Below are 16,167 nucleotides of genomic sequence, written 5' to 3'. Positions count from 1 at the left end.
CACGGAGTGGGAGGCGGTAGGTGGTGGGGGTGGGGGGGCGCTATTGGCTGCGAAGCGCCTCGTCCTCGTCGCGGGGGCCGTGCGGGAGCCGCGGGACACCCGCGGCTCCCCCCTCCCTCCCTCCCCCTCCCTCACTCCTCCCCCTCGTGGAGTTTTTTTTGTTTCTCGCGCTGGGGAAGTCGCGGCGACACCTCGGCCGGCCGCGCGGTGACGCAACGCGCGCGGCGCCGCCGCGTCAAGGCACCACGCCCCGCGCCGCTCGCCATTGGCCCGGGACGCGTCAACGAGCCAATCAGCGCCACTCAATCAGCGAGCGCACAAAGACGAGGGGGGAGCGGGGGGCGACGCGCGGCGCCGCGACTTCGCGCAGCGGCAGAGATCGGCGCTGCGCTCGTGGCCGGACGCAGCAGCAGCAGCTCGCAGCGCCGTCCCCTGCCCGCAGCCCCTCCGCCGAGTCCTCCTCCTCCTCCCTCCCTCCCAAGCGACCGCGCCAAGCCCGGGTGGGCGCGCTTCCATCTCTTCTCGCCACCGCCGCCGATCCTCCTCCTCGTCCTTCTCGTCCTGCATCTCCTCCTCCTCCGCCGCTCCTCCCGTCAGCAGCTGCGACCCCCCGCACGACTTTACCGAGCGAGCGACCCCGCCGAGGACGAGGGCGCGCGCGGCCTCCTTCTCGTGCGTCCCGATGCGAGAGCCGGCCCTAGCTGCGAGCGGAATGGCCTACCACCCCTTCTTCCCCGGCCGGCCGAGCGACCTCCCCATGAGCGCCCTGCTCGCCGCGCAGCCCCCGTTCTTCCCCGCGCTCGCGCTGCCGCCGGGACTCTCCGGCTCCCTCGGGAAGGGGATGCCCGGCGACCCCGGCCTCTCGGTGTCCGCGCTGAGCCACCAGGCCGCGCACCTGCGCCACCTCAAGGGGCTGGAGGCGGAGGAGGCCGTGGAAGATGACCCCAAAGTGACGCTCGAAGCCAAAGATCTGTGGGACCAGTTCCACAAGTTCGGCACGGAGATGGTCATCACCAAGTCCGGCAGGTGAGCGCCGAGACACGGGGTGCGAGAAGGGGGGTCCCCAGCGGGAGGGGATTCCGGGGGTCCCTCCCCAGCGGGAGGGACGCGGGGCCCGGGGTCCCGCGACCGAGTTCGAGAGACCCCGCGAGGCCCCCACGCCTCCTCCTCCTCGTCGTGTGCGCACCTTCGCTGACTCCGACATAGCGGACTCGGACAGAGCGTGTACGCAAGTGTACGCACGTCGCTGTAACGGGCGTACACTATTGCAATGTGTATACACTGTGTGTGTGTGTACACACACACACAGTGTGTACACGCAGTGTGCACATTGGCGCCGTGTGTAAACAGTGCACACGCCATGCATCGCGTACGACGACGCGTACACGCATCACCGTTGCATCGCGTACACGTTGTCACAGCGTGTGCGCAATCGCACGCGCGTACACCACGGCGGGGTGCAGGCGTCGTCCACCGCAGCGTACACAGGCAGAGTCCCCGTCGCGGCGTGCACGGACAGACGTGCGGGCACCATCACGAGGTGGCGTGCGACCCGCGCAGTGCAAACTCCGCGGGGCCCCAGGAGCTGTGCTGGACGTGGGGCCCAGCACGGACCTCGAGACCCGCGCATTTATTTTGCTCCGAGCGAGAGTCGCCGTCGCGCGCGCGGGAGGCTCCTCCCGTCTCTCGCGGCCCTTCCACGCGGAGCCGCCGCGCCTCGGGCGCAGAAACGGCGGCGGTGACAGCACCGCCGAGCCGGCTGCGTCGCGCGTCTCAGCCGCGATCTCCCCGCGGTGTCGTCTCGCAGTCTCTCCCCGCGGTGTCTCCGGCGCATTCCGGAGCGAGGAGGGTCGTTCGGCGTTCGAGTGAGAAAATCTCGAGAGCGACTCCCTCTCCTCTCCCCTCTCCTCTCTCCTCCCCTCGTCTCCTCCTCTCCTTCCCTCGCCTCTCCGCACATTTCCTCTCCTGCCCGCGCCGCACAGCTTAGAGCGACCACTGGGGCCGATGTTGCAAACCGAGACTCGACCGGCTGAGATCGCGGCTCGCAGGCAGCACAGGGGTCGACAATCGGGATCGCACGGGGGTGGATTTGAGCGAGAGTGGTTTCGTTTGTAGCTTATACGAGGAGAGAGAACGAGGGCGGGGGGGTCTCACAACCCCGAGCGAGACGCGGCCTCGCGAAGCGCCCCCATGACGCAGGCCTGGCCGGCCTCTCCGAGTTCGCTCTCCCGCAACAGTTCGCACTCTGCCCGCCTCCGCCGCGCGTCGCTCGCGTGCGAATCGTGCAGTGGGGGGGGGGGCTTGAGAGAGAAGTCGCGGGGAGAGGGCGCGACGGAGACGCCGGGAAGTCGGCCGATGGTCTTCGCGGGTCCTTGTCGGCCGGGCGCGGTGCCGGCCACCCACCCACCCCCTCGTGTGCCGTCCCGACCCTCGTCGGCGCTCGCGAACAGCACTTGCCCCCCACAGGCTACACGGCAGATATGTATGTGTGTGTGTATGTATATATGTACAACTCGGTGCGCGATGCACGCGTGCATGCTTGCCCGAAAAACAAATGCGGATCTCGTTAAGATTATTTAGAACATTTGCACGTCGATGTTTTGTGGACAACAAAAATCTCGTCGCGTTTGCTGAAATGTCGGAAGGACTCGTGGGTCGAGCGACAGCCGCGCGGACCCACGACACAAAGACAAAGATCCCCCGTGTAGCCTTCACAGACTGTTGGGGCAGGTGCTGTTAGCGAGCACCTACGAAGGCCACAACGGCACGCGAGGGGGTGGGTGGCCAGCACCACGACCGGCCGCCTTTGTCTCCCTATTGGCGATGTTTATATATCGCCCCAGGCACTCATTTTAGACATATATACATACACACGCGTGAATTCTGCTCATCCTACACACACAAACGCACGATTGTGCTCGTGTCAATCGTTGGTGTTTTCGCTGCTGATAGTTTGTGTGTACACACGCATTGTGTGTGCACCGCGTGTGTGTGTGTCTACACACACACACGTGGTTGTCTGTCTCTGCGTGGGGCTGGCTTGAGTGTTTGATAGTCCACGGCGTTTGCACACGCGTGTACGCACGAACGCGCAGTCGTGTGTGTGTGTATATGTGCGCAGAGCGTGTATAGACATTGGCTATATTTGTATTTTCACTCTTATGCACACGCATTCGGGCGTACGTACTCATACAACCTCACGTGCACACTTCTAATGCAACCAGCAACTGAACACGGAGAAGGTAGCTGGATATCTTCACACACACACACGTACTCATGTGTGCGCTTGTATATATATTTGTATTTGTACTCATTTTATTGTACAAACTTTTAATTGCGCACATGTTTGCATCTTAATAATCACGCACACGTCCGACAATATAAATCGAACCCGTGTGCTCTGCATCCCGTGTGCTCTGCATCCCGTGTGCTCTGCATCCCGTGTGCTCGTCATCCCGTGTGCTCGTCATCCCGTGTACTCGTCATCCCGTGTACTCTGCATCCCGTGTACTCCTCATCCCGTGTACTCGTCATCCCGTGTACTCGTCATCCCGTGTACTCGTCATCCCGTGTACTCGTCATCCCGTGTACTCCTCATCCCGTGTACTCGTCATCCCGTGTACTCGTCATCCCGTGTGCTCGTCATCCCGTGTACTCTGCATCCCGTGTACTCGTCATCCCGTGTACTCGTCATCCCGTGTACTCGTCATCCCGTGTACTCGTCATCCCGTGTACTCGTCATCCCGTGTACTTGCGGTGGTGTCGGCGCGACTCTTGATCAACCAGGCCGCGGTAACCGCGCGGGTTTTCCGCGCGCAGCAATAATCGCGCGCGACACCGGCGATGTCTCATTCGATTATGGGACATCAGCTGTGTCTGATTATGAAAGGGCATAGCTGCGTCTGATTGCGACTCGTGTGTCTGATGATTCGTGTTTATTTAAAGGGCACACGGCTGTGCCTGGTTATTCGGGGGCGCCGTCTGCGTCTCGCTGTTGCAGCAGCAGACGACACCGTCTTGTCATCGCCGACTCGCCGTCTCCCCCCCCCCCGCGCAGGAGAATGTTCCCGCCCTTCAAGGTGCGAGTGTCGGGTCTGGACAAGAAGGCCAAGTACATCCTGCTCATGGACATCGTGGCGGCCGACGATTGCCGCTACAAGTTCCACAACTCTCGCTGGATGGTGGCGGGCAAGGCCGACCCCGAGATGCCGAAGCGCATGTACATCCACCCCGACAGCCCGGCCACGGGCGAACAGTGGATGTCCAAGGTGGTCTCGTTCCACAAGCTGAAGCTCACCAACAACATCTCGGACAAGCACGGCTTCGTGAGTACACCACCACGACCACCTCCTCCACCCGCCCCCCGTCGCGCGCACATGGGCCACTTCGCGTGTTCAGGTGGCTGTGGAAAACAGGCGCCTTTAGTCTATGTATACTTACAGACATGTTATGTAAGTACGTGGTTAATGTTGCCTTGCGCGCAGACACGGGATATTGTGATACTGCCTTACAAGGGAACGTCTATGCTTTATAAATAAGGTACATAGTCCGAAACGTCATCTATATATGTTATTGACACTTGATATTATTAGTATGATAGTTAAAGTGTTTGGATGTTTTAAATATATATTTGTTTTGATTGTGCACCAAAGCCAACGCAGCAGCAGCAGCAGCAGCTGCAAGAGATCATCAGTCTCACACAAACGCACCGTGAGCACAGACACTTTAGTCCGGACACAACGCAGCACTTCGACGCTTAGCACAGAAGGCGCCGTGAGCCTCGACCACGCACAGACGCGCGAATCTTCACACGCGAATCTTCACACAGACATCTTTGACACAGACATCTTTGACACAGACACGACGGCCAGGGCGCACTGCGCCGGACTCGTCCGGAAGACACCGCCTCGTGTCTGCAGGGTCCACAGACGTCCCTAGAGACAAGATGCACAGACACGATGGGTAGTCGATAACTTCACAAACAAACTGCGTGTCTAACTGGACACGAGCTAACGGCCGCTACCCACAGGCTGTCGGACGCAGCCGACAACAAGCCTGACAGCCGCACACTGTAACACGGCTACACTGACACATGGGACCCGTCACGCAAACTTGACAACTACCTACACCAGTCACACAGCCTGGCAGCGACACATTTCACACACACTTGACAGCTACACCCGTAGCACAGACTGTACACACATACAGACAAAGATCCCCCATATAACTTTTGTATTCGCTAACAGCAAGGGCAAGTGCTGTTAGCGAGCACCTATGAAGGCCGCATCATTCCTCGCGTCTCCACCATCCGCTCAAGTCTCATGATTCATGTGCTACACGTGTTTACCATATATATGTTACATGACCCATGTATGTTGTATGCATATATAGATGCTAGTGAACGTTGTTATTGTTGCGAATAGCCAAGCGCTCAGGTGTAGCCCCGCCAGGTAAGCCACGTGATGATGGTCGTTCCGATAGGCCGAGTGTGTGGGTGCGGAGTCTGGGGCGGCAAGGGGGGGGGGGGTGTACAACACGCGTGCGTGTGTGTGTCCGTGTGTACACGAGTGTGTGTGTACAACACGTGTGTGTCCGTGTGTACACGAGTGTGTGTACAACACGTGTGTGTTCGTGTGTACACGCGTGTATGTGTGTGTACAACACGTGCGTGTGTGTGTGTGTTTGTGTACAACACGTGTGTGTTCGTGTGTACACGCGTGTATGTGTGTGTACAACACGTGCGTGTGTGTGTGTATAACACGTGCGTGTGTGTGTGTATAACACGCGTGTGTGTGTGTTTGTGTTCGTGTGTACACGCGTGTATGTGTGTGTACAACACGTGCGTGTGTGTGTGTGTGTACACCAATGTAGAAAGACAAACATCTCCCTATATCCTTCAACAAAATGTCGGGGCAAGTGCTGTTACCGAGTAGCACCCATGAAGGCCGGGGCCGGCATACGCGTGTGTGTGTGTATGTATAACATGTGTGTGTGTGTATGTATAACATGTGTGTGTGTGTATGTATAACACGTGTGTGTGTGTATAACATGTGTGTGTGTGTGTGTATAACACGTGTGTGTGTGTGTATGTATAACATGTGTGTGTGTGTATGTATAACATGTGTGTGTGTGTATGTATAACATGTGTGTGTGTGTGTGTATAACACGTGTGTGTGTGTGTATGTATAACATGTGTGTGTGTGTATAACATGTGTGTGTGTGTATGTATAACACGTGTGTGTGTGTATGTATAACACGTGTGTGTGTGTATGTATAACATGTGTGTGTGTGTATAACAAGCGTGGTGGGCGGATTGGCCAGCACCACCACCACCCGCTCGTATTTGTCTCCCTAGTGGCGATGTTTACATATCGCGCCAGATGCTCGTTTTAGGCTGAGTCGACCTAGGGGAGGCCCCAGGACTGGTTCCGATGAATCGTCACTGATATTGGTGGACGTGAACGGGAATCGAATTCGGGTCTCTCGCTGCTGAGTTCATAGCGAAGCCACACACATACACGCTCGTGTACACACGGACACACATACACACACGCGATCCTTTGCACGCGCGCGTGTGTGCATGTGTGCACGACCGCGTGTACACACACACACAGAGCTGCAAGTGTGCACAGACAACGTGCACGCGCTGGAGTGTAATAAATGAATGACGGTGCAAATGCATTCACGTATGAATTAAATAGTGATCACATGGAGGCATTCGTGTGTGTTATATACGTGTGTGTGTGTGTGATACACGTGTGTGTGTGTGTTACACACGTGTGTGTGTGTGATACACGTGTGTGTGTGTGATACACGTGTGTGTGATACACGTTTGTGTGCGTGTGTTGTAGTGGAGTGTTCGTTAGCGCGATTCCCGCTCGCGGTCACTGTCGGTGACGAATATCTGAACCGGTTCTGGGAATGTCTCCACTAGGTCGACTCAGAGTTAAATGGGTACCTGGCGCGGTGTGTAAACATCACCGGGGAGACAAAGGTGGCTGGAGCTTGTGTTGTCCACACACCCCCTTGTGTATGCCCCGTATATGCCGTGCGCTCGCTAACAGCACTTGCCCCAGTAGTCCGTAGAAGGCTATATGGAGGACCTGTGTATATATGCACGTGTGTCAACTCAGCCTCAAACGAGTACCTGGTGCGGAGCGTAAACATCAGCACTGGGGAGACAAAGGCGGCCGGGCGAGGGGTTGGCCACACAACCTTCCTCTGTGCGCGATGCCGCATTTTGATCGGGACTCGCTATCAGCACTTGCCCTCAACTGTCTGTAAGGCTACAGGGGGTACCTCTGTCTTTGTGCGTGCCAGTCGACTCCGACTGCGTGGTTATTTATTGTTGTGTGAGTGTACGCGCCACGGTGTTTGTTTTTTGTGCGCCTGTATGGACGAATGCGCGTGCATTCACAGCCAGATACGTGTGCCATTATCTGTGGACGTGTGTGTTTACGATTGTGTGTCTTTGTGTGTTGTGTGAGCGTGTGTATGTTATTTAGTGCTCGTATTTGCTGTACTGTATATATATGTGTGGGCATGCATTTGATCAAATGCACGTGTATATCATATGCTGTGTACGCGTGTGTGTGATGTGTGTGCGTGTGCCGTTGTGTACATTTGTGTATGGTGTGTGTGTGTGGTGTGTGTGTGTGGTGTGTGTGTGGTGTGTGTATGGTATGTGCGTGTGTATCGTGTCGCGGTGAGCGCGCTGCGAGACGAACCCAGCGACCCGGGTTCGATTCCCGCTTACGGCCGACACCAGCGACGATTATCTGAAGCAGTCCTGGGCCTCCCCTAGGTCGACTCAGCCTCAACTGAGTACGTGGCGCGATGTGTAAACATCGCCACGAGAGAGACAAAGGTGGCCGTGAGTGATGCGGGCCACCCACCCCCTCGCGTGCCGTACCGGTCTTCAAAGGTGCTCGAATGTAGCACTTAGCCCAACAGTCTGTTAAGGGGGATATTTGTGTTTGTTGTGTGTGTGTGTTATATCAGTGTTTCTATTTATGTACAACCACATACACGTACATCTGTTGTGTGCACATGCATTGGTGGTGTATAGCTGTGTCTATGTATTGGTGCACACGTGTCTCTAGTTACGTGTACACACGTGTTGATGTGTACACACACGTGTTGATGTGTACGCATGCGTGCGCGCTCGTAGCTGTGTACACGTGTATGTACGTGTGTGCGTTTATGGGAGCGGTGGCGCAGTAGTTAGCGCGCTGGCGCTAGAGCCCGGCGACCCGAGATCGATTTCCACTCACGGCCAAAAAGTTGTCCTGGGCCTCCCCTAGGTCGACTCAACCTCAATTAAGTACTGTACCTAACAGACATCGCCACTAGGGATACAACAGCGGCCGGGCTTGGTGCTACCCCCTAAGAGCACTTGCCCCAACAGGCTGGTAAAGTCTTTACGGGGGATCTTTGTCTTTGCACCCAAAGCGTGTGTTCTCGTGCTGCCGCTGCCTTTGCGAGGCGGCATCGCGGCCGCGGGCCCCGAAACGGGGTCCTCGGGGCCCAGGGGCTCGGAGCGCGGTCGTGGGCCGAGGCGGGAGGGGGGGGGGCTTGTGGCCCTGGGGCCACGGGGCGGACGCCGCGGCGCTAATTGAATCAGCGCCGTTTGTTTAGGATCCTTGCGCGCCGGGAATTCGCTGCGCCCCGCTCCCTATTCCGCGCGTTCGTGCGACAATTGTGAGCAACTCGACAAAGACAAACACGGCCGGGGGACCTCTCTCTCTCTCTCCTCGCTCCCCCCTCTCTCTCGCACGCACTCTCCGTTTCGTGAATATGCTGTAGTTTGGAAACACGCGGACAGACCAACACACACACACGCGGGGACAGACACACGAAATCGCACAGGAACGCCGCATAGACACTGTTACACACAACACGGAAGACACATGCAGGGCAACAGGAACACGCTGGACACGCGGAGAGACACGAACCCACAGACACAGACACGAACACACACAGTGAGGGACACACAAATACAGACACACACATGGACAAACAACACGCAAAGACACACGCGGGCACACACAGACACACACGCGCAGACTCGGAGCCGGCACCGCGGAAGGCGATGACTCCACTTTCCTCTCCCTTCCTCGCCTCCCTCTCCCCATCTCCCCCGCCTCCCTCTCCCCATCTCCCTCTCCCCATCTCCCTCTCCCCATCTCCCCCGCCTCTTCCCTGCCTTCATTTACTCCCTCCTTCCCACCGTCTCTCCCTCTCTCGTCCACCACCGTCTCTCCCCTTCTCCCCGCGAGTCGCTGCCGGGCTCGGGGAACGAACAACGCCGTGAACTTGAGCGGGAAATGGGGGGGGGGGGCGTGGGATGGGGGCAGGGCTTGAGCGAGCTGCATTCAGGGGGTTTCCAGGCCCCCCTCGTTCCACCCCTACTACCCTCTCCAACTGCGATCGACAATCACCGCTCGTATCGAGACCGCCCGCCCGCCCCGTTAGCCCCCCTCACCCCCGCCCCCTCGAGACGGGGGTCTCGCGGAGAACAATAGCGGCCTGCGCGTAGCGGTGCCACCGTGACCCCGCGTTGCCGTGACCCCGCGTTGCCGTGACCCCGCGTTGCCGTGACCCCGCGTTGCCGTGACCCCGCGTTGCCGTGACCCCGCGTTGCCGTGACCCCGCGTTGCCTCTACGTTACCCCAGCGTGACCATCGCCCCTGTGTTACCTTTACCCCTGAGCTACAGGGTCACTCGGCCACGGGGTCGCGTTAAGGGCCGGCCTCGATCCGGGGTCGGCTATGGGGAGTGGCTGTGGTCGATTGGACTCCGGTGTGGTGGGGTGGAGTGTTGATATCGGTTGGGATTGACTGGCGGGGTCGAGTGTGGGCATTGATTCGAGTTAGCCGGCTGACCGGTGGGTTGAGGCGTGGGAATTGGCTGTGGTTGACTAATGAATGTGTGGTGGGGTAAAGTGTGCGTATTGGCTGTGGTTGACTAATGAATGTGTGGTGGGGTAAAGTGTGCGTATTGGCTGTGGTTGACTAATGGATGTGTGGTGGGGTAAAGTGTGGGTATTGGCTGTGGTTGACTAATGGATGTGTGGTGGGGTAAAGTGTGGGTATTGGCTGTGGTTGACTAATGGATGTGTGGTGGGGTAAAGTGTGGGTATCCGCTCCTCCTGACGGGGTTTTCCCGCTGTGTCCCCTCCTCGCGTTCCCGGCTCCAATCCCCGAGCCCACAACGAAACGTCCACGCTTCTGTGCACAAGCGCTGTTGTGTCGGTGAATATTGAAATGCGGATGTTGATTATGTGTTAGCTTTGTGTGTGACTGGTGTTTAGGTGTGTGTGTATTTCTGTATTCGGTGTGTTGACGTTTGTTAATAACACATGAATTGTGTTCGTGTGTTTTTGTACATTTCTATGAGTTATGTAAGATTTTCTCATTTTTGACAATCAGGCGTGTGTGTGCTAAATGTACGTGTTTTGCGTTCATAAGGGTGTATGTGTATATTGTGTGGTAATTATGTCCGTGTACTCGTTGTGTGTTGGCTCTGTAATTTGTGTAATAAATTACCACGCATATATACAAATGTAGCACCTCCAATTAGCACGGTTGGCTACATACGTTGCGAAATAAGTTCAACATGCATACATGTATTTGTAAACCACTGCACGATTGTGTATTTTCGCATGCGGATTCATTGCGTCACGACACATATTTTTGTTTGTTCTACGCAGTGTAATTAATTAACAAATTGTGTTCATTGTGGTGGTGGTGGTTATGTGTGCATTACTCGGTTGTGTAGGCGTGTGTACGCGTGTACATATATACATGTATATGTGTTCGGACACATCTCGTTGTGCACGCGTGTGTTCATGGTCTCTGCTCGTTTGTGCGGTGTGCCTGTCCTTATGGTTATGTACACGATTGTGTACGCGCGTGTGTGTATATATATATCTGGCTGTGCGAGTTCAACACGTTCATGCCTCTTAGACTGCTGATGTACACACACGTCCCATGCATGGCCCACTGAATTTCCAGTTCTGTATCACCTCATATCTTGCACCGCGTTCTCTACGCTGCCGGGTTAATATCGGCGCGCTCCGATAGACTCACACGAATGTTGGTATGAATCACTTGCAGTAGTTCACAGCTCGTGACGAGGTTGTGTCCAGCGTAACGGTGCAATACAATGTGGAGTGGAATAGCTGCTAAATCACGACCGTCCATCACGTGTAGTAGTTGTTGTATACACAGCGGCGTCATCCTTCATATAAATCGCGCCTCTCACAATCGCCGAGGGAGAATCAGAGACGCGAGCGTGAAGACGGCAGCATCAGCCAGGGTGCTGAGGAGCCGGCGGTGCTACCAACAATTGCCCGAGCTCTGCGGTCCTCTATATCGATATTACGTTTGTATATTTTCAGGTAATCCATGTTCATAATGTTTATACGAGTGGGAGCACGCGGAGACAACTCACGACGTGCGAAGGGGCAACGCTCGATCCCACGGTACAGAAGGGACGGCGATAACAGTCCACGCTTTGGTGGCACCGCCGTTTCCTGGCACGGCTCCTGCTCGATGCCCACCCACGGGAAGGGAGAGACATCATCCGTGTGTGATCCACCAACCCTCGCTGCTGCCTCCACAACGCAGGGTCACAGGCGACGTGCGTAGCCACCAACACTGGTCGGCTAATGTGAGCGCGTCTCAGCGGTGCTGCGCAGAAGCAGTGGGGAATGTGTGTGTCGTGTATCTAGAAACAGTGGGCTGTGTCTGTGTGGAGTGCATCTATAAAAGTCGGCTGTGTGTGTGTAGAGGAGTGCGTCAAAGGCAGTGGGGAGCGGTAGTGTAGCGGTTCGCGTGCTGCGCTATGAACCTGGTGAGCCGAGTTCGATTCCCGCTCACAAAAGCGGCCGGGCGTGGTGCTGGTAACCCTCGTGTGCTGTGTCGGCCTTCATAGCGGCGACTCGCTAACAGCACTTGCCCCAACCAATCTGTTAAGGTCGGGTCTTTGTCTTCTAGATGCAGTCCGTTATAGGCAGAGGAGGAGCTCTTGAGCCTGGACTTAAACAGGGACAGGGACTCGACAGCACAGGTGTCTGGTGGGAAGGGAGTTCCAGACAATGGGGGCAGCAGAAGAGAAGGAGCGACCTCCGGCTGAGCGGGGCTGGGCTGAGTTGTGTGGTGTTTGCCCTGTCTGTGGTGCAGAGAAAAGTCACGTGCTAGTAACAGCTGATGAGACGGCACAATGTGTTTAGCAAATCTGACTGCTGAGGAGACGCATGAGGGCCCAAACCCGCCCACGTCTCGTGCGATGTGTACGTAGCAAAGGTAGCTGGAAGTTCTAATGCTCTCCACCACCACCACCACACGAGATATATCATGATTCATAATGCGTGGGCATCTGCAGTCCGATACGAGGTGAGGCGCAGCGACGTCGCTTGCCACTGATGGTAGCCGCGGTCGGGAATGGAAGGAACTTTGGGCCATCTGGTCGATCACTGCGCCACCCGCCTCTCGCATACACGTACTTACACACACGTACATACACACGTACTTACACACACGTACATACACACGTACTTACACACACGTGCGTACACACGTACATACACACGTACTTACACACACGTACTTACACACACACGTACTTACACACGTGCGTACACACGTACATACACACGTACACACACACACGTACTTACACACACGTACATACACACGTACTTACACACACGTGCGTACACACGTACATACACACGTACTTACACACACGTACTTACACACACACGTACTTACACACGTGCGTACACACGTACATACACACGTACTTACACACACACGTACTTACACACACGTACTTACACACACACACACTTACACACGTGCGTACACACGTGCGCACGGAACGAGAAGATGACTGCACTGCCGTCGTGGCAGTGACTGCGCTACTGAAATCATCGCAGCTCGGCCGAGCAGCGGCTGACGGCCGTCTTGGATGGAGAGCGACGCGGGGGAGCAGAAGCGATTCGTCGTCGAAGTCGCGGGTCGCTGCGCGTGGCTCGCGGACCTGCTCGGTCAGAACCTGGACACGACGAGTGGCATGACAATACTACATTTCGATTTAAAGCTTCTTTCGTGATTGCAGGGATTCATCTTCTTGGTTCTTTCGGTAAAGTCACGTAGAAGGGAAATAATAAAATTATAAAAATAAAACATAATAAAATACAATTCTCAGTGTCATTCGGACGCTGTCTTTCCGACAGCCCTGTTCTTCACCTGAGGACGGCTGCTTGCTTTGTGGCCGAAACGTCGTGATAATTAATTTTATTATGTTTTATTTTTATTATTTTATTATTTCCCTTCTACGTCACTTTACCGAAAGAACCAAGAAGATGACAATACTCATCGTGATAGTTCTTTAGTCGGGGGGGGGGGGGGGGGTCCCGGCCAGGTCTAACGCTCGGCGGCGTTGAGTCCATATCTGGGCGGCCGCCACCTTTCAGCAGCCCGCACGGACCGGCGTGGAGAAGTATGGTCAAACCACTCCCCCAATGAGCGACACGGTGTGTGGAGCTCATCACCAAGGGCGACTCACAAATATATGTTCGTATCACCGAAGAAGGAAAGCAAAGATATCAACGTTTCGACCGACTGGCCTTCGTCGGGAATACATTTATGCAAATAAAGACAAACATCCCCCGCATCGACTCAAGCAGACTGTTGGGACACGTGCCGTGAGCGAGCACCTATATGTGTGTGTGCGCTCGCTCACACACACACACACACCTATATATATGTGCGCTCGCTCACACACACACACACCTATATATATGTGTGTGCGCTCGCTCACACACACACACCTATATATGTGTGTGCGCTCGCTCACACACACACACACCTATATATATGTGTGCCCTCGCTCACACACACACACCTATATATGTGTGCGCTCGCTCACACACACACATATATATACGTGCGCGTGTGTGTGTGTGCGCTCGCTCACACACACACATATATATACGTGCGCGTGTGTGTGTGTGCGCTCTCGCTCACACTCGCACGTACGGGGGGGCTTCATTTCTCACTGGATGCGTCCCGCGCCGCCGCGGCCATGGCGACACGGGGTGTCCTGGATGTGGTGTGCCGGTGTGGAAACATTTTCCGGACAGACCCGTGCTGAATTTTAGCCATGGATGTATGCATACGCAACCACATACCGTGTGTGTGTAACAGTGTGTGTGTGTATATATTGTGGGCAGCGGTGGTGTAGCGGTTAGCACGCTGCGCTACGAACCTGGCGACCCAGATTCGATTCCCGCTCACGGCCAACACCAGTGACGACTATTTGAACCGGTCCTGGGTCTCTCCTAGGTTAACTCCGCCTCAAATGATTACCTGGTACGGTATGCAAACATCGCCACTGGGGAGACAAAGGTGGCCGGGCGTAGTACTGGCCACCCACCCCTCGTGTGCCGTGCCTGCCTTCATATGTGCTCGCTAAAGCACTTGCCCCAATAGTATGTTTAGTCTATATGGGTGATCTTTGTATTTGCCTTTGTATATAGATATATGCATACCTGGGCGCGAAATGTCCCTCTGAGTTGTGAGTGTAGCCGGGTGTTTGTGTTGGTTTACGCGTCTGTCTGCTAAATGTTTACACGTGGGTCTGAGTGTTTGTGGGTCTGTGTGTTTTGTGAGTCTGTGTGTGTGTTTGTGAGTCTGCGTGTATCAGTCTGCGTGTGTGTCGGTCTGCGTGTTTGGCTACGGGTGTGAAGACTGCGGTGTGTGTGTATACGGGGTGGAGCGGTGGCGCAGTGGTTAGAGCACCACTGCGAGGGCGCTATGCATCCTTGCCGCACCTGAGTTCGATTGCCGACCACGGCTCACTTCAGTAGCGAGTCACTCGTGAAGCGCACCTGGGATACTCTCCGCTTCACAGCCCCCTCACTCTGCTGCGTGCTATTACTCCAGCAGTGGATTTACAGCGATGGTTGTAAAGTCGAACTATGTTTATTTGTTATTCTATGCGAGGTGTTCAGAATGCGTGTGTTCTGTATGCAAGCACGTGTAATGTCGGTTTCGGAGGAGTGTTTATGTATGCATTGGCGCGCTGATCGTTCCGACATATGGGAGATGGAGTCATGGAATCAGGCCGTGTGCACGTGCTGGGTGGATCGTTACTTGCAGGGTCGTTAGTGGGGGGGGGGCAGCCTGCGTCCAGCAGTGGGTTGAACATGGCTGATGGTGATCGCGTTGGTATGTGTACACGCGTGTGTCGGTATGTGTCTGTGTGTAACGTGCACACGCGTGTGTAGCGAGCTGTTTGGCCGTGGTGTGTATTGTATATCCATGGTGGTGTTGGTGTTGTGTCACCCATGGTGGTGTTGTGTGAGTGTGAACGTGGTGGTGGTGGTGTTGTTGTGTCACCCATGGTGATGTTGTGTGAACGAGGTGGTGGTGGTGTGTCACCCATGGTGATGTTGTGTGAACGAGGTGGTGGTGGTGGTGTTGTGTCACCCATGGTGATGTTGTGTGAGTGTGAAGGAGGTGGTGGTGGTGTCACCCATGGTGATGTTGTGTGAGTGTGAACGTGGTGGTGGTGGTGGTGTCACCATGGTGATGTTGTGTGAGTGTGAACGTGGTGGTGGTGGTGGTGGTGTGTCACCATGGTGATGTTGTGTGAGTGTGAACGTGGTGGTGGTGTTGTGTCACCCATGGTGATGTTGTTTGAGAGTGAACGTGGTGGTGGTGGTGTGTCACCCATGGTGATGTTGTGTGAACGAGGTGGTGGTGGTAGTGTTGTGTCACCCATGGTGATGTTGTGTGAACGAGGTGGTGGTGGTGTTGTGTCACCCATGGTGATGTTGTGTGAACGAGGTGGTGGTGGTGGTGTTGTGTCACGCATGGTGATGTTGTGTGAACGAGGTGGTGGTGGTGGTGGTGTTGTGTCACCCATGGTGATGTTGTGTGAACGAGGTGGTGGTGGTGTGTCACCCATGGTGATGTTGTGTGAAGGAGGTGGTGGTGGTGGTGTCACCCATGGTGATGTTGTGTGTGAGTGTGAACGAGGTGGTGGTGGTGGTGGTGGTGTTGTGTCACCCATGGTGATGTTGTGTGAGTATGAACGTGGTGGTGGTGGTGTGTCACCATGGTGATGTTGTGTGAGTGTGAACGTGGTGGTGGT

General features: G+C 55.6%; 1 protein-coding gene across 2 annotated transcripts in view; it reads left to right on the top strand.

The window, feature by feature from the left end:
* Positions 1–299: 299 nt before the first annotated feature.
* LOC144719307 (T-box transcription factor TBX2-like) overlaps positions 300–16,167 on the top strand; it is a 34,804-nt gene continuing 18,936 nt past the window's right edge. The window contains exons 1-2 of one of the 2 annotated variants that reach the window (XM_078595129.1): positions 300–1,026; positions 4,058–4,325. In XM_078595129.1, coding sequence (XP_078451255.1) covers positions 683–1,026; positions 4,058–4,325 — 612 coding nt within the window. In that variant the 5' untranslated portion in view covers positions 300–682. The remainder of the gene's footprint in view (positions 1,027–4,057; positions 4,326–16,167) is intronic. The other variant, XM_078595128.1, reaches the window with a different exon arrangement.

This window comes from Lampetra planeri, chromosome 6 (assembly GCF_965212315.1).
Source record: "Lampetra planeri chromosome 6, kcLamPlan1.2.h2, whole genome shotgun sequence".
Classification (NCBI taxonomy): Eukaryota; Metazoa; Chordata; class Hyperoartia; order Petromyzontiformes; family Petromyzontidae; genus Lampetra; species Lampetra planeri.
Note: the sequence above shows the minus strand (reverse complement) of the source record. Positions and strands in the feature narration are given on the sequence as shown.